Source organism: Schistocerca gregaria, chromosome 5 (genome assembly GCF_023897955.1).
Source record: "Schistocerca gregaria isolate iqSchGreg1 chromosome 5, iqSchGreg1.2, whole genome shotgun sequence".
NCBI lineage: Eukaryota > Metazoa > Arthropoda > Insecta > Orthoptera > Acrididae > Schistocerca > Schistocerca gregaria.
This window is the reverse complement of record NC_064924.1, coordinates 58,971,901-58,996,963: the sequence shown is the minus strand read 5'-3', so window position 1 is coordinate 58,996,963 and position 25,063 is coordinate 58,971,901. Positions and strand designations below refer to the sequence as shown.

Below are 25,063 nucleotides of genomic sequence, written 5' to 3'. Positions count from 1 at the left end.
GGTAAACTAGCTATCCTTTTCCGTTACGGTGCAAGCGGTGAGGTGCAATGTCGTCGGCAGCTTATCGTTGCAGACAGAGTGTTGAAATCAGCGCTGCCATGTGTAGATGATGCAGATGGATTACATAATGTGGCCTTTTGCTTTCCCCTCGGTGATGATTTCATCAGTGGCGTATTATACGCTAGTGGATAGCTGGATGCCGGCCGGAGTGGCCGAGCGGTTCTAGGCGCTACAGTCTGGAACCGCACGACCGCTGCGGTCGCAGATTCGAATCCTGCCACGGGCGTGGATGTGTGTGATGTCCCTACGTTAGTTAGGTTTAAGTAGTTCTAAGTTCTAGGGGACTGATGACCTCAGAAGTTAAGTCCCATAGTGCTCAGAGCCATTTGGACCAATATATTATAGCTGGATGTTGTCACAGTTGTTGCCAACATTCAGCTTTGCACGAACAATTTATTATGTCTCTCATGCTCAGCACTGAAGAAACACAATTCAATACAGGGTTTTAAAGTTTTTTCGATCACGGAATTACAGTCTATTGCTTTACCACGCGAATAACGCAACCTCGATCTCGCCTCTGTTAGCGATAACATGCACACTCATAATAAACAGTTTCTATACTCCTGTGGCACAATTAAGTGTTCATGCACACGGTAGTTACCGACGGTGCCAATATGCATTGAAATTATAAAGTATGTAAAATGCACATGGCACAGTCACAGCGAACACAGTTCCTTCCAGAACACGGTAACTACGAGGATTGCCCAGAAAGTGTGCACCGCATTTTTTTTTCAGCTGAAAACAACGCTACTAATGCGAAACGTTACGTATGTATTATTTGAAGTCTCCTGAGTGAGCGCGCCAAGTTTCTGTCACTTCAGAAAAATAGGGTAGCTGCAGGTCAGTTTCAAAATGGTGTCTGTAGGTGACGCACGTTACAGACAACGTGACGTCATTGAATTTCTCACAGCACAGAAAGATACAGTCGGGAATATTCACAAACGCTCGTGCAAAGTCTATGGAGCATCTGCTGTCGACAGAAGTACAGTTAGTCGATGGGCACGGAGGGTGAGGTCATCAGAAGGTGGTTCGGCGGAGCTGCACGATTTGCAGAGGTCGGGGAGACCATCCACGGCAGTCACACCTGACAGCCCTGACCTAACCCCCTCGGACTTCCACTTGTTTGAGCCATTAAAGGATGCCATTCGTCGAAGACATTTTGAGGACGGTGAAGAGGTGATTCACACAGTGAAGTACTGCCTCCACCACCAGGACAAGGATGGGTACCGACAAGGCATACAGGCCCTTGTTTCGCAATGGGGATGGGCATAGAACAGATTGGAGGTTACGTCGAGGTATAGGGTGTGTAGATAAAACACCATTCTTTCGTATATGTAATTCTCATCATGTTCAGTAATGAGTATTGTTGAAGAAAAAAATGCGGTGCATTACTTTCCGGGCAACCCTCATTCGAAGTCGTCTATCCATAGCTACATTGCCGTAGTTACGCGACACAGTTCGTTTGGCGGTTTTACACAGTCGAACTTCTCTGTCCACTTTAAATGTTTTTACATTCCATTTCAGGAAGCAGTAGAAATGTATCTCGTGGTTAATCAGTTTCGTTCGCACAACATAGCCAGCACACTTTTAACCTCCTTCCGCCTTCTCGGTACGAGTATGAGTGCAACACACGGTCTGCTTTCACTGTTCAACCCTCACAATCGATATTCAGATCGCTCTCGCTCTGCTTGTACAATATCTCAGTATACATTTAACTTTACAGTCATTCCAATCAAAATTAACGCAATAAATGATAAACGAAGAATCAAAATATTTTATGTAGGGGAGTTGGAAAATAAGTTTCCCCTGCCGGCTGCGGTCAGAGCTGTGTGTGAAAGGAAAAAAGAGAGAATGAGACATTAAAGATGAGACATATCTTTATTTTTCTACATAATTTGCAAGTACATTGAGACATTTGTCATACCGCTTTATAAGCTTCCAAAAGCATTCCAGGAGAAAATCAGAGCGTTGCATACGGAAGAAGCGTTGAACGCCTTGTTTGACGTAGGCATTGCTGCCAAAGCGCCTTCCGCCGAGAGTCTTCTTCAAAGCAGGAAACACATGGAAGTCACTTGGTGCGAGATCCGGACCGCAAGACGGATGGTGTAGGCGCTCCCAACCAAGAGCTGCAATATGGTTTTACATTGCCGTCGCCGTGTGTGGTCTCCCATTGACATCCAACAGCAGAACGCTAGGCCAGATCTGAGAAGGCCGGGCCCCTTTTTCCGAATCACCTCTTTCAATTTCGACAGAATTGCTGGCACCATCTCCGCACCATTTGCCTCGATATCACACCTGACCCATACACCTCAACAAGGCGGTTATGAATTTCTGTGCCTGATACTCCACTTGTCCATTCATAGCTGATAACAGCTCTCACTTCCGCCTGTGCCCACGACTCCAAAACGCACCTTCTCTCCATAGCTCCGGGGAAAGACAGAGCGGCTGGCCTCCGCTTTGCGCAGGCACTGCGACAGCGCCATCTGCTTGATCGCGGTCGACCTCTACCAATGGTGTATCGATGTCTTGCACGTGCGCTTTCACCTGTAGTGTCGCCTTTCGTCCATATCACACAACTCTGCTCACAGCCGACAGTTGAAACTTATTTTCCAACTCCATCTCGCACATATTTAACGAACGAGAAAACGTAATTGCTAATGTCGAAAAGGGAGCGAAAAGGGAAATAATATCAGTTGCATATTATTATTATTATTATTATTTTCAGCATTCAGTTACTCATTACATTATCGAACAAAATGAGCACTATACTACATTACCAGAAATTCACGTACAACTACGAAAAAAGAAAGAAAGCAAGAAAGAACACAGATACTGTAGGTGGAACCACACAGAGGGGTATTCGTGGAGAGGCAGGACGAACCCTTGCCGTTTCAAGAGGGACAGCAGCCTTTCAAGTATCTGCAGGGGCAACTGAGTGATTGACTGATTTAGCTTGTAACATTAACAAACATGAGCATTCTACGTTGCTACTGCTGACGGCTGAAAGCCATGGAAACTACAGCTGCTTTGTTTACAAAGAGCATTCATCTCTACTGTATGGCTCGGTGATAATAGTATCCTCCTGTCTAAAATATATCGCACATAAAACTGTCTCCCATTCGGATCTCTGGGGGGTGTGGCACTGTTCACGGGGATGTCACCGTCAGAGAAAACAAAACTGGCAATCCACGGATTGGAGTGCAGAATGTTAGATCCCTTAATTGGGGCCGGCCGGAGTGGCCGAGCGGTTCTAGGCGCTACAGTCTGGAGCCGCGCGATCGCTATGGTCGCAGGTTCGAATCCTGCCTCGGGCATGGATGTGTGTTATGTCCTTAGGTTAGTTAAGTTTAAGTAGTTCTAAGTTCTAGGGCACTGATGACCACAGCAGACAAGTCCCATAGTGCTCAGAGCCATTTCTGAATCTTAATTGGGTAACTAGGTTGGAAAATTCAAAAAGAGAAATGGACTGGCTGAAATTACATATTGTTGGCTTAGTGAAGGTCGGTGGCAGGATTAGCAGTACTTCTGGTCAGGTGAGAAAAGGATTATAAACATAAAATAAAATAGAGATAATGCAGTTGTAGATCTAATAATAAATGAAAAAATAGGAATTTTGGCAAGTTACTAGGAACAGCGTAGTGAAGCATCGTCGTAGCAAAGATGGACACAAAGGCAACATCCACCACACTCATACAAGTTACAAAGTTTATATGCCACCTAGCTGCGCATATGATGAAGAAATTGAAAGAATGTATGATGAAATAAAAGAAATTATTCAGATAATTAACGGAGAGGTAAATTTAATTGTGTTGGGTGACTGGAATTCGGTACAAGGAAGAGAAAGAGAAGGAAAAATAGTAAGATAAAATGAAAGGGGAAGCTGCTTGGCAGAATTTTGCACAGAGTGTAATTTAATCAATGCGAACACTTGGTTTAAAATAATGTATACATGAAGAGACTTGGAGACACCCGAAGGTTCCAGATTCTTTATATAATGGTAAGACAGAGATTTCGGAACCAGATTATAAACTGTAAGACGTTTCTAGGGGCAGACGTGGGCTCTGACCTTAATTCATTGGTTAAGAAGTGTAGATTAAAAATGATGAAAATTGGAAAATTTGAAGAAATCAGAGGTTGTTGAGAGTTTCAAGGGGATCATTACGCTAGGGCTGACTGAATCGTGGAAAGGAATACTGTAGGAGATGAAGAGATAGAATACTGAAGGCAGCAGAGGATCGAATTGGTAAAAAGAAAAGACCTAGTAGAATTACCAGACGTCACAAAAGACTCTGAATTTAATTGCTTGAAAGAAGTAAACATAAAAAATGCCGCACATGAAACCAGCAATAGGGTACCGAGATGGCTAAACCATGTGAGTGACAAATGTTCAAAATGGTTAAAAGTAAGCAGGAGTGGCTAGAGGGCAATTGTATACCAAAGAAGCATATTTCACCAGGAAAAGACCGATACCGCCTATAGCAAAATTAAAGTGAGAAGAGAAGCGGCTGTATGATTCTGAAGTGCTCAGATGGGAAACCCGAACTAAGGAAAGAAGGGAAAGCTGAAAGGCGGAAGAAGCATATACAGGAGCTATGCAATGTAGATGAACCTGAAGGCAATATGACAGAACAGAAAGAGAAATTAGATGAAGATGAGATGGAAGATACGATACTGCGAGAAGTATCTGACAGAGAACTGAAAGACCTACATCGAAAGAAGGCCACAGGAGTACACGACATTCCATCAGAACTACTGATATCATTGAGAGAGCCAACGATGGCCAAATAAAGTTTAAATTTCTTGGCTCTCTCCGCATGTAAGTCTAACAACAGACATAAATTTCAAGTATACAGGAAAGCAACATATACATATGCCGCAATCAATACAACTGCATGTCACCCACACATTGATACACAACAATGCTCAACAGAATCCACGAAATCCTATTACAGACAGCTGACGATATTGATTACCTGAACTATTTCGTGTAATGATGGATTCATTTGGAAATTAATATATGAGCTAGTTAGTAAGATAAATTTCCACACAACTAACCATTAAGACAAACCATAACACATCACAGATAACAAAAAAAAATCTGAGTATCCCAGCTTTAGAAAAACTGTCATAAAAAGTAGCAAAACAATTCCGAGAAACAAATGTCAGAATCAGTTTTTACGCAAATAGCAAAACAAAGGACAAATTCATCCTTAGTATAAAAAGTAGCTAAACAAAATTCTCAGTTTTGCACAGGCCAGCTGCAGCATCCAAACTGCTGCGCTGCTTTAACGATGTACTTGTTGAAGATTCGAATACGTATTATGCCAACTGAAGACGAGTGAAAGCCCAAAACGCGCATTAGCAAAAATAAAAATACACATAAAAAGTTGTTGTTGTGTTTCTTAAAATAACGTCACCAAACTAATCTACGTGAAACATGTATGAGACTGGAGAAATACCCTCAGACTTGAAAGAGAACGTAATAATCAGAATTCTACAGAAATCAAGTCCTGACTGGTGTGAATATTACCGAACCTTTAGTTTGGTAACACATGGTCTGGCCTCGGGGAACATCATTTTGGATTCTGGAGAAATGAAAAATGCAGCGTAACTCTCACCCTACGACTTATCTCAGAGGATAGGTTAAAGAAAGGTAGTCCTTCGTTTATAGCATCTCTAAATCTGTAGAAAGATTTTGGCAAAATTAATGGGCATACACTCTTCGAGATTATGTAGGTAACGCGTAAAATACAGGGAGTGAAAGGTTATGTTCAACTTGTACAAACACTAGATGGCAGTTATCAGAATCGAAGGTGCGAAATGGAATCAGTGGTTGAGATGGGAGTAAGACAGGGTTATAGCCAGTCCCCGACGTAACTTAATCTACGTATATATTGAGCAAACAGTAAAGGAAACCAAAGAAATGTGGAGCGGGAATTAAAGTTCACGGAGAAGAAATAAAGATTCTGATGTTTGCTCACGCCGGCCGCAGTGGCCGAAAGGTTCTAGACGCTTCAGTCTGGAACCGCGCGACTGCTACGGTCGTAGGTTCGAATCCTTCCTCGGGCATGGATGTGTGTGATGTCCTTAGGATATGGCTCTAAGCACTATGGGACTTAACTTCTGAGGCCATCAGTCCCCTACAACTTAGAACTACTTGAACCTAACCAACCTAACGACATGATACACATCCATGCCCGAGGCAGGATTCGAACCTGCGAGCGTAGCGGTCGCGTAGATCCAGACTGTAGCGCCTAGAACCGCTCGGCCACTCCAGCCGGCTGCGCTTAGGATAGCTAGTTTAAGTAGTTCTAAATTCTAGGGGACTGATGGCCTCAGCCTCAAAGTGCTCTGAGCCATTTTTTGTTTGCTGACGACATTGTAAATCTTTCTTCTCTTTTTTACTAATGTTGGGCAGATACATTGACGGAAAAAATCGCATCACCTAGAAGGAGTTTTGCGACATAATTGGTAGGCGTTCTTTCTACCTCTGGAAGATGATAATTGTTCATACTTCAGGACAGTCACTAAAACGTGGCTCTAGTAGCACCATTATGAGCGTGGAAGTCAGGTTTGCTTTAAATACACGCCGTAATGGTCGTGAACATTAGTTGCCTTTGAGATTGTAAGTGGTGAGTTGATGTTAGTGAAGAATGACTTTAATGCGACAAAGAAGACGTAATCAGCACGTCACTGAGCTTGAACGAGGTCGTTTAATAGGTTTAAGAGAAATTTTGTCAAAATGTAGCCTTTGTACGTGACTGGCAGCGGTGATCATAAGAATATACAGTCAGAAGAAGATCGAGCTCCGGGTGGCCACGTGGCACTACCGAGAGGGAAGACCATCGTGTTCGGCGTATGGCTCTGGCGTATCGTTCTGCATCTGCAACAGCAATATGAGCAACTGTCGGGACCACAGTAATACAACTAACTGTTAAAATTCGGTTACTTCAAGGACAGTTCCGAAATAGACGCGCTGTAGCATGCATTCCACTGACCCCAAACCGCTGCCATTTGCAAGCGAGAGGTCATTGGAGAGTAGGGTGGAGGCCTGTTGTTTTTCATGAAAGATGGTTTTGCTTAATTGTCCGTAATGGCCGTGTAGTAGTTAGAAGGAGGCCAGTTGAGAACCCGCAGTCAACCTGCCTACCTGCCTGCATGCTAGGCACACCACACCTACACTTGGAGTCATGGTCTGGCATGTGATTCCATGTGACAGCAGGAGCACTCTCGTGGGTATCCCACGCATCCTGACTGTAAATTTGTACGTCAGTCTTGTGATTCGACCTGTTGTGGCGCCATTCATTAATAACATTGCAGGGGTGTTTTCCAACAGGATAACCCTCGCCCACATACCGCTGTTGTAACCCGACATTGTCTACAGTGTGTCGACATGCTGAATTGGTTCGCTCCATCACAAGACCTGTCTCCAGTCGGGCATACATCATCGGATGACTATTTCAGCGTCATCCACTACCAGCATTAGACGTCTTTGTATTGAGCGTCCAAGCGCAACTGGCACGGAACTCTATTCCACAAACTGACATCAGACACCTTTACAACATAATACATGCGCGTTTCCATGCTTGCGTTCAGCATTCTGGCGGATACACCCGTTGTTAATCAACCAGCGTTTCACATTTGCAATGGCTACCTCGCGCTTACATGTGATCTTGCAGTGTTATGGTTTGAAACGCCCCCTTTGAAAAATTCTTGAATAATCTGCTGATAAACCTCTTACATTGTTTGATTTTCAAACATCTGAGCCGAACTGAACGTACTCAGACATTTCGCTCTTTACCTATTCTGATCAACACTAAACTGACATACAATATTTTTAGCGCAACGCAATCTGACTTTCAATAAACCCTACAAAGGATGGCCCTGACTAACATTAAACTATACGATTCACAAATCACTTACCTCACAAAAATCTTCGTTACTCGAACTACTGCAATACAGCGAGCGCCACTACTGCCAGCTAAATAAAAGATTCGAACTACTGAAGGCACTAACTACTGATAGGCACAGTTAGCAAATGAAAGATTTTGATAGAGAACAAACAATGTATTTACCTTAACAGTGTTCAAAAGTCATAATATATATAGCACTTCATGACATCCAGTCTTACAAATTTACTGTCTCTGATGGACACACGTCCAGATCATCCGCTCTCAAAACTCCGCCATTTCTCTCCCCACATCCACCACTGCTGGCGACTCACCTCCAACTGTGCAACGCTACACGCTGTTAACGCCAACTGCCCAACACTCCAATAGCATATACTCCAACAATGCAAACCACCCACAGCCTTCGCACAGCACAGTCAGTGATTTATATATAGAGCACTACGTAGCGTTACCAACATAAAAACCTAAACAGCCTACTTACAGGTTCAAATGGCTCTGAGCACTATGGGACTTAACTTCTGAGGTCATCAGTCCCCTACAACTTAGAACTACTTGAACCTAACTAACCTAACGACATGACACATCTATACCCGAGGCAGGATTCGAACCTGTGACCGTAGTGGCCCCACGGTTTCAGACTGTAGCGCCTAGAACCGCTCGGCCATCCCGACCGGCTGCAAAGTATGTCACCTAGACAAATGTATTCCAGAAATTTCATTACTCTACGCTAATTATTTGTGATGCTGTCGTTTCCTCCGTTAGCATAGTCATGTCGCCGAATTTTTATCGTCGAGGACTGCAGTCCGAAAAAAAAATAGTTTTAACTTATAAGACGAAGACGAAAACCCCTTCCCTTTCTTTAATGACGTTGCGAAAAATACATGGGTCACTCTTTTCACACTCTTTCTGGCTATTCGTCAACATGAAAAGAAATGCTCCAAAAGTTTATCGTGGAGTAAGTTTAAAAAAATGGTTCAAATGGCTCTGAGCACTATGTGACTTAACATCTGTGGTCATCAGTCCCCTAGAACTTAGAACTACTTAAAACTAACTAACCTAAGGACATCACACACATCCATGCCCCAGGCAGGATTCGAACCTGCGACAGTAGCAGTGGCGCGGTTCCGGACTGAGCGCCTTAACCGCGAGATCACCGCGGCCGGCAGTAAGTTAAGAGATGTGAAATAGTGAAGTAGTAAGGTGACAGAGTGCGTATTACTGAAAGAGGGACACGCCACTGAGCACAATGGGATTCAGGTAGCTGCCACAAAGAAGAAGAAGCTACATGCTCGCAATAAATTTTTCGTTGATGATATGAATTAATATGTTCTAGGCAGCAGTTTGAGCGATATTATGATAAATACGCGGTGAACATTAATAAAACCGACAAACTGGAGAGGCGGATTACTGACTGGAAACGTAGGAAAAAAGATCCCATGACATGTGTCCGTAAATGGTGTCCAGTGGCAACAAATCGTCCTGGAACACAGTACAGAGCTGCATCGCATCTACGTCACAACAGTGACCTCCATGGGATTCAAGGCACGCGTTCACTCGTCGTGTCATGGATTGCCGCACTCTTTCGAACGTTCCAACCTCTCTCCGAATAGCGTCATAGGTGTCGTGATCACGCTGTTGAAGTTTCTGCACTTCAGAAATCGGTTCAGCACACACAACACTTTCCAGGTGCCTCCAGAAGTAACAATTGAGGGGTTTTAGTTTCGGTAACCTAGCAGGGCATGTTACGGAGTCTCAGCGTCCCATCCAAAGTCCGGGAAAGATGTTGTTGAGATCTCAGCTAACTAAAATACGGAATTGGTTTGGTTCTCCATCACGTAGAAACGCACGTAGCATGTCGTATTGTCAAAGGCACATTCTCAAGCAGTCCAGTCAGACTATTCTGCAGGAAGTCTAGTTACGTTCCCCTGTTGAGAAGTTGTGGAATAATAACCGGTCCAAAAATGTGGTCGGCAAGAATCCCTGCCTACGCATTGATGCTGAACCGATGCTGATGAGACGCTTCAACCATTGCCCGAGGACTGTCTGCAGCCCACAGATGACGATTATGCAGATTGATGATGCCAGTTCTCATAAAGGTTCCTTTGTCAGTAAAGAGGACTGATGATAGAATTCCCATAATTCTGATGTAAAAACCATTGACAAAATCCATCCCGTAGAGGGGAATCCACTGCTGATCTTCCTTGTACTCACTGCATGCCCTCGGGATAGTGGCGGTTATCATGCAGGATACACTTAGTCGTATTCTGGCTTACACCACGTTGGCGGGGTACTTGCCTGGAGCTTGTAGTAGGGTTCGACTGAATGTCCTGTAGAACCCAGTCCTCCAGATATTGTGTACGCACAATCCGTCACCTCTTTGCATGTTCATCCGTCTGAAAAGATCCGTGATTACACAAGTGCCCAAAAAGGGCTCGGAATACTGTGTAATGGGGTTGATATTTATGAGGGTACTTGTTTTGGCATAGCCGTCTGCCTCTCGACTGTTTCCATCTGCTTGGCCTTACACAAACAGCATCTCGGCTGCACTACGGAACGTGTTCAAAGGAACTTTCATTCGTAAGTACCACTTACGGTGGCCACGGCGAACTTACGGACACATGTTCATAGAAACTTTTTTCCTCCATTTCCTGCCAGAAATCCATCACTGCAGTTCGTCGGTTTTATTAATGTTCACACTGTATAGGGCGATACCATCTCTCCACAAAACTGAACTTCCAGGTTGGCAAAGAAACTCTGAGAACTCTAGTTTCATAAGAGGAAACGAGTCAGCATTTGCTCGCGAGAGGATATATTAGGAAAAAGGGCTTAGTTCATTAGGTTTTTACGAAAAAATGAAGGATTAAAATTAAACCGGTCAGTTGTCTATTGACACGAACTGGGGATTCGTACACATTACGCTGTGAACAGATGTTGGCAAAGTGATATTTTGTGAGTAATATTGTCAAGCAAAGGTGAAGGTCAACGTCTCATTGTTGTGCATGCTGACAGAGACATGAGTATTCATTTCGTCTTTTTTCTGCTGTGAGTGTACGGCACCAAAACTTCATACAAAAATTGACAGAACTCTTTTTAACTGCGTAGAGACGAGGAAATCCGATATTTTATCACTTAACTAAGGAGTACGATCCATCTTCTTTTTATTCCATTCACAAAGCCACCATATTAGCCTCTCCTAAAGCCTATAGAACTGCTTTGAAATATTTGAAAAAGTAATATCCGTAGTTATAACGAATCAAGCATTGCTCTCTCGACGCTAGAAAAAATGCCGGCTGAAGCTGCTAATAAATAAATTTCATGTCTGAGCCCAACTTCTTGCTAGTCTTTACATTTGACGACACTTCGGCGATTTCCGAATCATTTTCACGGAGTTTATCGTCGTGTCATTAGCTTTAGAAGCCGTAAGACTAGAATCGCCGTACACCAACTCAAAAAAGAGCAGTGGTACTTTCGTAAACGAGGAAACTGAGCAGATATGGATGGAATCTATCAGCATGGATTCGAACAAAAAAGTGTCGGCAGCATCGCCGACGACTGAAACAGCAAACAACGTACAGACGGAATCAGATGAAGAACACACAGAGTAGAAATATCTCTGAAGTGAGCATTCAGATTCGCAAAATTGATGTTGTGTTATAAATATACGCTGCCACCGTGGTCAGTTGATCTCTGGACCGCATAGTTTAGTCCATGCGCCCAATAAATTTTGAATTTCATTATATCACTAGTACAGACAGATTGCCTTCGCGCGTGCTGTGGATTTGATATAGGCGTTTGCCTCAACTAAACTGGGCTCCTAGCTTTGAAGAGCAATATGAACGGGTATCGTCACGGCACCGTCATGTTAACAGGTATTTACACTGTGCGTCACGTCACGTCAATTCGCTTAGCCCAGGCCCGAATGAAGGAAGTTAGTTTATGAGTCACCACCGCTGATAGAAAAGTCATACTATCTGAATTGAGGAACAAACAACAACAAAGTTTATTAATGGCCAAAGCGAACTTCGGAACGTACATTCTTGATCACTTTAGTTTGGCAATGTGCCGATACGTGGAACAACATTTCAAAACATCGACGTTTATATGCTAGAGAAAACATATACACACAAACACATCAAAGAATATTTACAAATGAATAAATGCAGCCAGCTTACCTTATCAATTACGTCGGTTTTTTTTCTCCTTGCGTAACTATTAACGCCACAAACAACTCTAATTTTCGACTTCACTAAGACTGACCTTTGCATTTAAAATTTTGTTGTTGTTGTGATGGTCTTCACTCCGAAGATGTTTGATGCAGCTCTCCATGCTACTCTATCCTGTGCAAGCTTCATCACCCAGTCCCTACTGCAGCCTACATCGTTCTGAATGTGCTCGCGGAGACACAGTTTTGCCACAGGCTGGGGGATGTTTCCAGAACGAAAATTTCATTTTGGCACAAATTTCTTGTCTCTCCACTCCTATTCAGTACCTCCTCATTAGATACATGATCTACACAACATCTTCAGCATTCTTCTGTAGCATCTCATTTCGAAAGCTTCTATTCTCTTTTTGTCTAAACTGTTTACCGCTCATGTTTCACTTACATATGTGGCTGCTGTACAGACATAAACTTTCAGAAAAGACTTTCTAACATTCTGCGTGGTGTCTGTTGTTCTATGTCCTGTCACCCTACCAGTTTCGCGCAACGACGCTCTGAGCGCGTTTTTTAGGGAATTGACTAGTTTGAACCTGGGACCTGTTGCTGGTAAGGAGACGCCAGACCACACATGACATGTAGAGTTCAGAAGAATTCAGTGAGACTAGCGATGATATAACCAAATACTTAATGATTTCAGCGTCAGCTCCACTGCACTCCCTGTAATAGAATCTTAATACTAACTAAATTTAGTGGAACGGTTCAAGGCTTTCCTATTTTTAGTGAGCTGGTAAAATAACGTTGAAAAAGCAGTTAAGTTTACCATTGGAAATTTTATTCTACTCAAAAAACATTGTTTATAAATTGCACAATTGATAAAAGGAAATGTTTTAATACAGGATGATAAAAACCAACTACGTTCAACAAAAATGTGAACGAATATTCCCTGAATGGGTTTCCAAGTTCTACAATGGATCGAAGGATGACCTATGCCATATCACATCTATAATCTAGGTTTAAATTAAGTTTCACAAAAGAGAAAATTATCAAAATGGTCCACAGTGACCCTCAATTATCTTTAATTACTTATATAACTTGTCGTAAATTACAGTGACTGATGTGGCTTCGCAATAATTATATAACAGAAAAATCATCGCGTTTTAGATTTTAACTTGCGTAGCAAATGTGAACACCATGAGCTTTAATTGACGATCGACACTAGTATTACGAAAAACGGGGGTGTAACAGCTAACACTTCTGCAGTTCTGAGTGAAACTTTATGCGCTGTTATGCGGCATCGCGTGCGTTCATTACCTTGTCGTTGGTTAGGCAGCTTCAGGGGACGTCGGTCGACGCAGCTCCATCCAGCTCGCCGTCTCGGAAGCGACTCTGCTTTCTAACTTCTCCTTACTACAATTTACCGAAGTTGGTTTTAAAAAAAACTATCTGGCTGTGTTTCCATCTGACCAGTCAGGGTCTCAATGTTAACCTTATGCTCCGCCTACAAAAATTCTGTCTATCCAATGAGAAACGTTATACTTTTCGTGGTGGGGCAATGTTTTTAACGTTTGCAACGTAACAGAGACGCGAAAAAGTCTCACGCTAAAACTTGCACCTGGTGTGGCCCTTTTAGTGTTATAGTAAGATCTATACTGTTCTTCTGGAGGGCTCTAGCTTTTAACATGGGCTGGGGGATGGTCCTGTCGGTTAGCTGGCGACGTGGGCGTCCGTGACTTATCGTAGGGCCTTCTAGCTTAACACGGTTCTGCTCTCGGTTTCTGTTCTCATTTCTCCCCTAGGAACTGTGTCTGTCTCATGGTGGGAAGGTACGACATGCATTTAGGCATTCTTGTGTTAGTCTGTGGTATTCCATTTGCTCACTCGTTACTCGTATTACTTTGGTTAATTTAATGTCACGATTTATTCGGAGCTATGTGACATACTACTGGATTTGCTTATCATGTCAAGGTTTTCATGGAAGGTGTTGGATTTGCCTGACACTTTACAGCTTCGTAGCATGTCAAACTATATGTGATGTTAACAAATTTCTCTTCTTCAGAAATGCTTTTCTTGCGATTGCCAGTCTACACTTTACACCCTCGCTATCTCGGCCATCAGTTATTTTACTGCCCAAAAAGTAAAACTCATCTTCTCCTTTAAGCGTATCGTTTCCTAATCTAATTGTCTCTCAGCATTGGCTCATTTGATTTGAAGATGTTCCATTATTATTGTTTTGCTTTTGCTGATATTCATCTTATGTCCGTCTTTCAAGACAATGTCCATTCCGTTCAACAGCTCTTCCAAGTCCTTTGCTGTCTGACAGAATTACAGTGCCATCGGCAAACTTCAATGTTTTATTTCATCTCTTGGTCTCCCTCTACGATTTTACGCCCCACAATTCCCTCCAGTACGAAATTAGTGATCTGTTGACATCTCAGAATGTGTCCTGTCAAACTATCCTTTCTTTTGGTCAAGTCGTGCCACAAATTTCTTGAAACTTCCTGGCAGAATGCCGAACCAAGACTCGAAATCCTGGGGATGTGGTACAAAGGATGCAATGGGTGTATTATTGTGAATTTTTGTTTTGTTATTTTATTTATTTCTTTTTTATTTATTTAATTTTTTAAACTGTAAGTAACTGAAACTAGTAAGTACACTCGTTGCGTCGACTTGGGGACGCACATAACTGAAACATGCTTATAGTTGCAGCAAAGAGCATAAAGAAAGAGAACAAAATGTGGGGCTAAGGAAGCCATGAAACAAAACCTAAGAGTGGAATCCGTACCACCATCTACATCTTGCATCGGATGAGAAACAAAAACTGAGAAGAACTTTTCGCAACAGGGACGGAAAGAGGAGTTGGGCAAATACTGCTACAGAGTGCGAATGGTCACGACGAAACTCTCCTTCTGCTGTATCGTCCAGGTGTGACTTCTCGCAGTGACCAAGGTACATCCAACGTTTTACCGTGTAGTGTTCTGCCATCGTCTTGTAATTTTAGCTTCTCTTACCCGTGATGATCCAGCTGCGTGGAGGGTCGTGAAACACACTCCACAAATAATTGAAAAAATATTGTTGATACTTTGGGTTACGTAGAGTCTTGCAATGTCGTTCCTGTAAATAGTGTCCTTAGTGCCGTCTTGAAACAAATAATGCACTGCATGTCCACGAAGCCACGTCATGAAATTAGTTTCCGTGCATGGGAAATAAGTCACATCCGGGAATAAGATAGTCTTGGGGTCGATATGATTCGGCGTCACTCGAAGGAACTATGCTGTCATTTTCCTCACTAAGTGCCACACTGCCGTAGACTCGCCACAGCTAAGACGGTGTTCATCGTTGTCTTCAACGCTACAGCTCGTGCACGTGGTGAGTCTACCATATGGATCGCACGTAGCCTTGATCTGGTCACCTGCTTCCATTCCGTTCAACTGCTCTTCCAAGTCCTTTGCTGTCTGACAGAATTACTGTGTCATCGGCAAACTTCAAGGTCTTTATTTCTCTCCCCTGAACTTTAATTCGAACCCCAAATTTTTCCTTGGTTTCCTTTACTGCTTGTTCAAAATACAGGTTGAATAACATCGGGGACAGGCTACATACAACCCTGTCTCACTCCCTTCCCAGCCACTGTCTCCCTTTTATATCCCCCGACTCGTAACTGCTGTCTGGTTTCTGACAAGTTGTAAATAGCCTTTCGCTCCTTATATTTTACCCCTGCTACTTTCAGAATTTCAAAGCGAGCATTCCAGTCAACATTGTCAAAACTTTCTCTAAGTCTGCAAATGCTATAAACATAGGTTTGCCTTTCCTTAATCCATCTTCTATGAGAAGTCGTGGGTCAGCCTCACGTGTTCCTACATTTCTCCGGAATCCAAAGTGATCCTCCCCGAGGTCGGCTTCTACCAGTTTTTCCATTCTTCTGTACAGAATGCGCATTAACATTCTGCAACCCTCACTTATGAAATTCATAGTTGCGTAATTTTTATACTTGTCAGCAACTGATTTATTTGGGATTGGAATTATTACGGTCTTCTTAAAGTCTAAAGGTATTTCACCTGTCTCGTACATGTTGTAGACCAGATGAAATAGTTTTGCTATGGCTGGCTCTCCAAAGGCTATCAGTAGTTCTGACGGAATATCGTCTGCTTCTGGATCCTTCAGAGCTCTGTCAAATTCTTCCCGCAGTATCATATCTCCCATCTATGTCCGTTTCCCTTTCTGTAATACTGCCTTGAAGTTTATCTCCCTTGCACAGACCTTCTATTTACTACTTCCACTTTTCAACTTTCCTTTCTTTTGTCAGTACTGCTTTCCCATCTGAGCTCTTCATTTTCTTACATCTGCTTCCCTTTTCCCCTAAAGGCCTCTTTAACCTTCCTGTAGGCGGTATCTATGTTTCTCCTAATGATATATGCTTGTAAATCCTTACATTTGTCCTCTAACCAGTCCTACTTAGCATTTTTGCACTTCCTGTCAATCTCATTTTTTACGCGTTTGTATTCCCTTGGTGGCTGCACCTATGGTACGGCTATCTATATGGCCACGTAATGGAAATTGCTTCGTCAGATCTGTTATGTTATTCTAAATAATTTTTCGCTTTCAGACATTACCCTCGCGTATGTAAGAATACACAGCGGAAAAGACATCCATGTCGACACGGAACATTTGCTATTTACCACCAAAATAAAGCATAATAATAAAATAAAGATTTCGAAAAAACAGAAGTACGAAAACGCTACTATAAAACGAGTAGGTGCAGCCAAAATAGGATAACTTATAATATTAGAAGACGGCTATAACATCAAAACTTTCTTACTGAAAAACCTTGACGTGACGTGTCGTGACTTGACAGTCCGTTGACAACCTGCGGGAATGCCCCATTTAAATGCGCTGTGGTCTGTTTTGACATTACGTGCTGTGATGGCGAATGTAAACTGGCCTTAAGGAAACAGCGTCGTCTCAAGGTCACGTGACAGTTTCAGTTTAATGTTGACAACATGCACAGAACATAATGCTCGTTCCAGAGATACTTCTGCTCTGTGGAACAAGATAACGACATCATCGGAGAAGGCAGTTTTACGCACACTACTAGCGAAGCGTCGTTAGCAGGTATGGTAAGATATAGTGTAAGTGCTGTTTCTGTTGCTGTTCTAATTTAAATGAGTACTTTATTCAGTGCCGCGTACACGCCAGTCGTCTATGTCAGCGCTCGTAACAATACTTTCATTTCTCTCCTCTCCCCTTCCTGCTTCTCAAGTGTAAATACGATCGTACTGCCACTTTGTCCTTCAGAGCATTGCAAGTTGCCGGTTAATATCTCAGTGTGCAAATATCTCGTCAAAAACTGCTCCCTGAGATTGTTTACTGATGTTGCTGCTGCGAACAGAGAAGCAGCGTCGTTGAGTAACCTCGGCGAAAGGTTTTTCACCGTTGGTCTACGGCCCGTCGTCACACAGAAGAGGAAAGAGAGAAGGAAGCGGTAACGTAAACACCTTCTAGGAGCTCGTGTTTCAATCGGTTCTTCTCGAGTGCAGCCATATATCTTAACGACCTCCAACCATTTGGACAACAGGCTGTTCCTCGAAGCATAGAGGTTATCGTGCGGCCGTGAATGCGGTAGTTCCCCTGCAGCTGGAAGCGAGCCAGGAGGTCAACTGTGTGCCTATAAGAGCTCGGCAGGTTCCTCCGAAACGGAGGCTGGAACCAGCAGAGCTGCTCACATCTCTGCCTGAGTAAGTCGAGCTACATGCGATTCATTTTATAGGCACTGTGCTAAATATGTTTAAGCATAACACGGAACTCTCAGCACTGCTGCTTAGCTTGTCATAGTGATACTGAGGTATACGTTCGTTATCTGCTTTGCTATCAGCGTCTGGTATGCTAACTGTCTAGTATCTTCCTGCGTGTCCACAGGAGATTTTTTTCAATCACTTTGTTTCAGTTTTCTCCGTATCTTTTTTTATGTAGTTAAAGAACTGAAGGACTGTTGAACACATTGAGCTTGCCCATTTTTCCACACATTTCGTTTTCACTTGCTGTTTCTTGCTGATTTTTTCAACATACGTAACTGTTTATTGTTTAATTTCTGTTATGTTTGTTCCTTTTCCTCTGTGGTGTTGAGTGAGTGAGGGGGACAAAGATTCAAATTCTCATCTGGCCCTGCAGATTCAGTTTATCCCCGGTTTCTCTAAATCGCTTAAGGCAAATTCCAAGATTGCACCTTCCGAAAAGGACAAGACCTACAAATATTTTATTCCCCTTTTTCCGCAACCAGAGTTTGTGCTCCATCTCTAATGACCTGGTCTTCAGTCAGACAAAATGTAATCTCCCTTTTTTTCCTTCTGTGCGTTTCTGAGATACTACTCAAATTTTGTTAGTATTTGCAACTTGGACATGGTACTGCCCTTTCCCGTCCTTCACCATGAGCATTTAAACATTCAAAGAAACAGTAATTCCGTTACAGCACCTGAACATTTCGATCGGTTTCGTTATCGAGATACTCGTTCACAGGCTCTGAGTAGTAATAATCTGCTCTTTGTCAGAGTCGCTTATCTCGATCAGTTTCCCCATGTCCATACTTTACGAGACCTTCTGTTCATCTTCTGTGAAGAGGTGAGCGAAGCGGTGCTGCTCAATCGAAAAACTATTTTTTGTTTATTTGCGGGGACTGGAAAACTTGTGCCACAATTAACCAAAAAGCACTGAAAAGCAAGGTGACTCTGATGAAGAGTGATTTCACTGCAAATTTTGGACTGTTGTAAAAAAGTAATGTGCATATCGTGTTTGGCTTACCCTCGCAGTTGCTCATTTTCTCATATAAAGCACTGACTTTACCTTGACTCAGACGCTCTAAGGCAGATAGCATTAAAATAACAAATATGTCTTTTCTTTTACAGCGGACATTTACTGCACATCATGGCAGTTCTTATGAAAATCTTCTTAATTTCTCTGGTGCTATCAATTGTTGCTACAGCTGAACTAAAAAAGGTAATAAAATACTTGTAGTAAGATGTATTTGCTGTACGGAACGTATGTACCGATCTTAGAGAAACCCCCTGTGGGTCAGACACCGCTAATCATCAATCGATTCGAGTTTTATGAGCTTTTGTATTACTAACCTTGTTAGTTAAACGAAAATGTCTACTGTTGATAGCTGCCCCGAACGTCAACTGTAACTTACTGATGTCTTAATTGTTGCTAGTTTAAGGGGACCTGGACGTCATGTCCTTTAGCTTTTGCTAGCATTTTTAAAGTTAGTAACTCAAAAATTGTAATAGATATGGGAATGAAACTTTCACCAAAAATTAGTATATTGTGCCCTCTTTGTAACAAAATATAGAAAAAGTCGAATACGTGCCGTGAATTACAAGTTTTTTCGTACGTACTGAATTATGTGTAATTTTTATTTTAGGTACGCTGAACTTCCACATTATTCAGAATGAAAGATCAAAATTAATTTTATTCTTTTAATTATAAATTTGTTGAAACAGTAAACCAGGAATTTTTACCAATTTGTTGTTTTGTTTACTTTTTCTCGTAATAATGCTCCATCTTAAAATATTTAATACATTATTGATTAATGTGGTTTACTATATGTGCACTAAATTACTATTCGTGCAAAGTTTTGTTTTCGTAACTTTAATAATGGATGAGATAATTATACTTAACCATGCAAAAACGTTGATTACAAGAAACTGAAACGTAGGATTTGTATCAATTTAATGGAATAAACTGCGGGTTCTTAGTGAAACAATGTAAATCAACTAAACAAACACTGTTTTTTGTCTTTTTTCATAAATTTTGTTATGGTAACTGCACATCGTACTGGTTATAACCCGAAATCCAGGTTGTGGAGTAGGTTATAATAATATTTGTGAAACAAGACGAAGAGCAGTGTTTGTTTAGTTCTCAATGATAACATGTCAAAACATTACACCTCCATAATCTTGTTGATTCTGAGTGCCCCTTTCATCTTCTTTACCCTTCTTTCTTTTCTTTGGTATTCTGGCCTCATTTTTATGCCTCTCAGCACCTTTTTTTCAACTTCAGCAACACATTGTCAGTCCACTCGTTGCAGCCCGCTTTTCATGTTGTCTCAAGTTTTGATGCCCAGTTTGCGCATGGTTTTTAATCTGCTCGTTACTCTATCATTAAAACGTCTTATGGCGTCCATCACACCAATCTAAAAAGTTTACATGCCAACAAAAACAGTTTCAGGCAAATCCTCCCAAATGTAACTATTCCAACTTTCATTCGGATTATGCATTTTTCCATGTACACATATTTCCAGGAGTTGAGTATCTGAAAGATCTCTATAAATTGTCTTTACTTCTACGATAACAATTTCTGACATGGAGTTTGCATTTGTATCTTACTTGCTCCATGAAGTGTTTCCATCTGGGCAGAGGCCATGCTATGGATGCTCATCAGTGGATATTATGTGAAACCGATTTGCCCAGATTGCTTTCCTCATCTCACAGACTTTTTCACCGTTTCTCGTGATAGCTAGACCGTAATATTATGTGAAGTTTTCTACTTCTGATTTGGTGAGTCTGCTCTATCAACCAATGGCTCTGTCATCAGAGAGTTTTTTTGCTGTCATGTCCTTGCAAAGCTTCTTATGTCTTGCTCCCATTCTCTTCTGCACACGTTACGTACTTTCCATTTTTTTAAATTTAAGTTTGACCATATGGTTTAGACGTCACAGCACTATTGAAGTCTTTAGAGTCTTCATCATCAAGGTAGTGAGGAAATCGCACATAACGTCCAGCAATTGACCTACTAAAAATAGAGATTGCTCCTTGTTTTACATACCAGTACTGAAACTTTCAAAGCTTTTTTCATTTACCTTCCTGACACAGCACTGGCAGTGTTTTCTCAGAAATTCATAGTCTGGCATCTTGCCTATGTCTATAGAGGTGAAATATCTATTGAACGATGTATGGCCTCTCTTCTGCCAGGAACTGTCCAGCGCAGCAACAATATCAGTATATTGATAAACATCTACAGTTTCTTTCGCTGACCAATGCATAGATGCTTCTTTGACTTCTGTTAGGGCATCATGCAATCTTTTATGTCTCAAATTTGACAGGAAACCCGTTACAGCACAGTATATCTGAGCTGCTTTGCTTCCCTTCCCAGTACACCTCATGGTATAAGCACTACATTTTGTGCATGTTACAGGGAGATGTCATTGTAGATTTCTTTCCTTTTCATACTTGACATTTCAATAAATTTTTGCTGGATAGTACTCATTTCTTATTTATGTCCTAACTACATATAAAGAATTTTTCACTCTTACAGTGTTTAATTTAGCAACGGACAAAAGCTGCTCTGAAAGCTTGCACTTCCTAATTAAATTATAACCTTTATTTACAACACCAACATCTTGTTCGTTTTTGGTAAAATGTTTCAATTTGCGTTTTTGTCAATCATTTGCGGGCCACTGTCGTCCGATTCTTATTTTGACATTGGCTCACCAATGACTTGAGCTTATTTCGCTTCTGAAGATGACAGTTTAAACTGTCTAAACCAGTAAAGTGAACCAGATAAAGGTTTTCTTGTACAGCTCAAGACTAAGCAACACCGACTCAAAGGAAGGCCTCGGCGCTTGTTGGTGACGTCACGTCAGCTAGGCACGGCGAACGCCAGGTCTGTTGCAGGCAGAAACGCCTGGGCGTGCTTGTCACTATAAATCTCTTATTTTTGGACAAAATGTTTGGTATTGTTTTGGATTCTGAGTTTTATTTAGATGAGAGATTTTCTTACTGTCGTAAACCTACAAATGAAGATCATAGTTCTGTATTACTGAATCCTGTAGAAACAAACATAGATCAATATGAGAAGATGCTTTGCCCCATTGCAAGCTTCGGAAATTTTACATTCAAATAATTATATTTACTTGGTCCATTTTGTTATCGAAACTTACCCCAACCCTCTTACAATTAACTCGTTTCTTTTATTTATTTATTTATTTTCGTTTGAGATCCTCACTGGAAACGTGAACTAATTTACATGTGTAAATGTCCAACTGTTGCCAGTCATTAGATTACAGTCGTTTTCAACGAAAGGAATTCTGAACAGGAAACAAAATACCTTCATACATCGAAAATACTGCTGAGCTTAAACTTTTTTAAACATGCACATTGGATAAGATAAATATTCCCTTCTTGCAACTGAAGGCAGACACTTTATAAGACAAAAAAAATATATATTTGATAAAACAAGTATGTCTCTTTTGGCTCTTCTTCTGTCCCCCACCCCCTCCTCCAACGTATGCAATCGCAAGGTATTTCATTAACATTCAGTGCTCCTCACCCCACAGTCAACCAAGAAACCTAAAGAAGAGCACCATTATGTTCACAGTTTCTTGTAAAAGCAACCCAGTACAAACGTAACTTCCTCAGATTTACAAATAAGGTAAAGAAGCACGAATTCTATTGCTGCTGGACGATGAAGTTGTTTTTGTACGTCAATCCTTAAACAAGTGGAAATTTAAGTTCAGGAGTACACTGTTTGTTAAGAAGTGTAATGAATTGCACACTTAATTGATTGCAGAAGTCTCTCAGACAACGTGTGTTGGTCAACTACCGCCAAGAGTTTCACATTTTCCTGTGTCAGAGAGGGAGACTCCACCATTATGAGTATGCCTACAACAGACCTGGACTTCGCCGTGCCTAGCTGACGTGCTGGTACAAGCCTGTAACCGGTTGTGCATTAAAAAGCCCACCTTCCATTGTGACTGGTAGCGGTTTTTATTCTAAATCCCACGAAGAAACATTGTGTTCGATTGCATCCGTTATGGATAGAATTCACTTATTTTCTTTCTATTCTCCCTTGATCCTTTACCCCCCGTTCAGTGTCAGCCCACACTCGTCCTCAGAAACGCATCAGGTGCCTGTCAGCGCGACTGAGGCTCACGGCTCTGTGTTGCAGTGTGGAGACCCATGCGTCAGCCACCAGTGCGGGCCGGGACAGCGCTGCGTGCCGCGACAGGTGCAGTGCGTGAGGGCTCCCTGCTGCAGCCTGCCGCATTGCACCGACGCCGACAGGAGTGAAGGCTGACGCTGACCGCGTATCGCCTACGCAGGCCTGCACGCAATAAACAATCATTCTGCAAAGTGTGAAGACGTTTACTTTTCTCTTCAACCCTCTGTCTGGCTGCATCTACACCTACATACATACATGCAATGCAGGCTAGTCATTCCCTTTTCCTGTTCCACTCGCAGATGGAGCGTTTCTGTGAACCATAATTCCTCCTGCCTTGCCCATGGGGTCCCTATGTGCTATGTACGGTCAGCATAGTAGCATCGTTCCATCCCTCTGCAACGTGTAGCAAATGCTGGTTTTCTAAATGTTTTAGCTCAGTTTCGAGTATTATAGAGCCATACAATTTTTTGAAATTAATAACAAGGTCATGTGTGCCAACTGTTCAAAACAGTAAAGGATGATGCCGTTCATTTGGTGGATAAATTTAAGAGATTTAACTATGTTAATCTGGAGTTTCAAGGAGCCAATAAAACACTTACACGTTGCCCAAGAACTGTGTCATTTATTGACAGACTTGAATTACTTCATTATAATCTACTACAGAGAGAATATGATCACTTTTCCAGATTATCATCTACAAAAGATCATGTAACTTCAGAGGATATCGACAGACTCAGTGGCCATCTCATCGAAGTGAAATTGGGCATGGAAAAACGGTCTGGAGATGCTCTGAAACTGAAGGCGTGTGACTGGATAAAAAAGTCCTTTTACTGCAAATATCAAACAGGCTGATACAACTTCCCAGGACGTACTGTAAGAAATTACATAATACGAAGAAAGTAAAAATGACATCGATAGTGGTGTATATGAAAACCTATGGCAAGATAAAAAAAAATGCCTGTCGTATATCCAATTACGTTAAAAATGATACTTACTTTGATTCCTTTCCTTATCTCGCATCTTGTGGAATCTGACTTTAGTGCTAGTGATCATATTTCCAAGACAATTGTTCGAATGGCTCTAAGCACTATGGGACTTAACAGCTGAGGTTCATCATTCCCCTAAACTTAGAACTACTTAAAACTAACTGGCTAACTAGCAGCCGAGTGGTTCCGGACTGAAGTACCAAGAACTGCTCGGTTACCGCGGCCGACTCATATTTCCAAGAGAGGAGACCATTGTTTGTTCCTTAGATAAAGTTGAGTCAGTATTTAGTTCTGCACCATGAGCTTCAGTGATCTCATTAGTAACACTAGTTCACAAATTTAATTTTTTTCCTGCATCCGGTTTCTAAATGGGTGGACTTACCTAATTTTGGGGTGCTTAATACACTGGTAAAATCAGTTTTTCTCTATGAAGTCACATTTCCTAGATACACAGCAGAATAAAAAATGGTAATAACGAAAATTGACACAATTAAGTCAAACAAAAATACGCATTCAGAACGTTTGAAATCAATACTATTTTGTATGTATATATGGGCATACTGCCAATAAATGATCCAAATTACTTCAGAAGATATGTTCACCTTTAATCGTCTTTGGTTTTTGAAAAATGGGACGACGGAGCTCTTCTTTTGTTTGCCGTTTCATCACTCCTAAGGCCGGCCGGAGTGGCCGAGCGGTTCTAGGCGCTTCAGTGTGGAACCGCGCGACCGCTACGGTCGCAGGTTCGAATCCTGCCTCGGGCATGGATGTGTGTGATGTCCTTAGGTTAGTTAGGTTTAAGTAGTTCTAAGTTCTAGGGGACTGATGACCTCAGATGTTACGTCCCACAGCGCTCAGAGCCATTTGAACCATTTTTAAACCATCACTCCTAACAACACCCCAGCAGTAGTCACCCATCATCGAAGGATTCCAGTGGCCTTGGTAACGGTGTTCCACGCTAAGAATGTCTTGGTGAAAGAATTCACGACTCTCATCGCTTACGGATCCGAAAGAAATAAAGG

The 25,063-nt window shown here is 41.9% G+C and overlaps 1 protein-coding gene across 1 annotated transcript; it reads left to right on the top strand.

Annotated features, from left to right (window-relative positions):
* The first annotated feature begins 707 nt into the window (after positions 1-707).
* On the top strand, positions 708-23,668 carry LOC126273222 (uncharacterized). The gene is made up of 5 exons (XM_049976766.1): positions 708-747; positions 17,531-17,605; positions 17,699-17,858; positions 19,023-19,113; positions 23,062-23,668. The coding sequence occupies exons 1-5, from the start codon at positions 708-710 to the stop codon at positions 23,188-23,190; spliced, it is 495 nt and encodes a 164-aa protein (XP_049832723.1). The 3' UTR covers positions 23,191-23,668.
* The last annotated feature ends 1,395 nt before the right edge of the window (positions 23,669-25,063 follow it).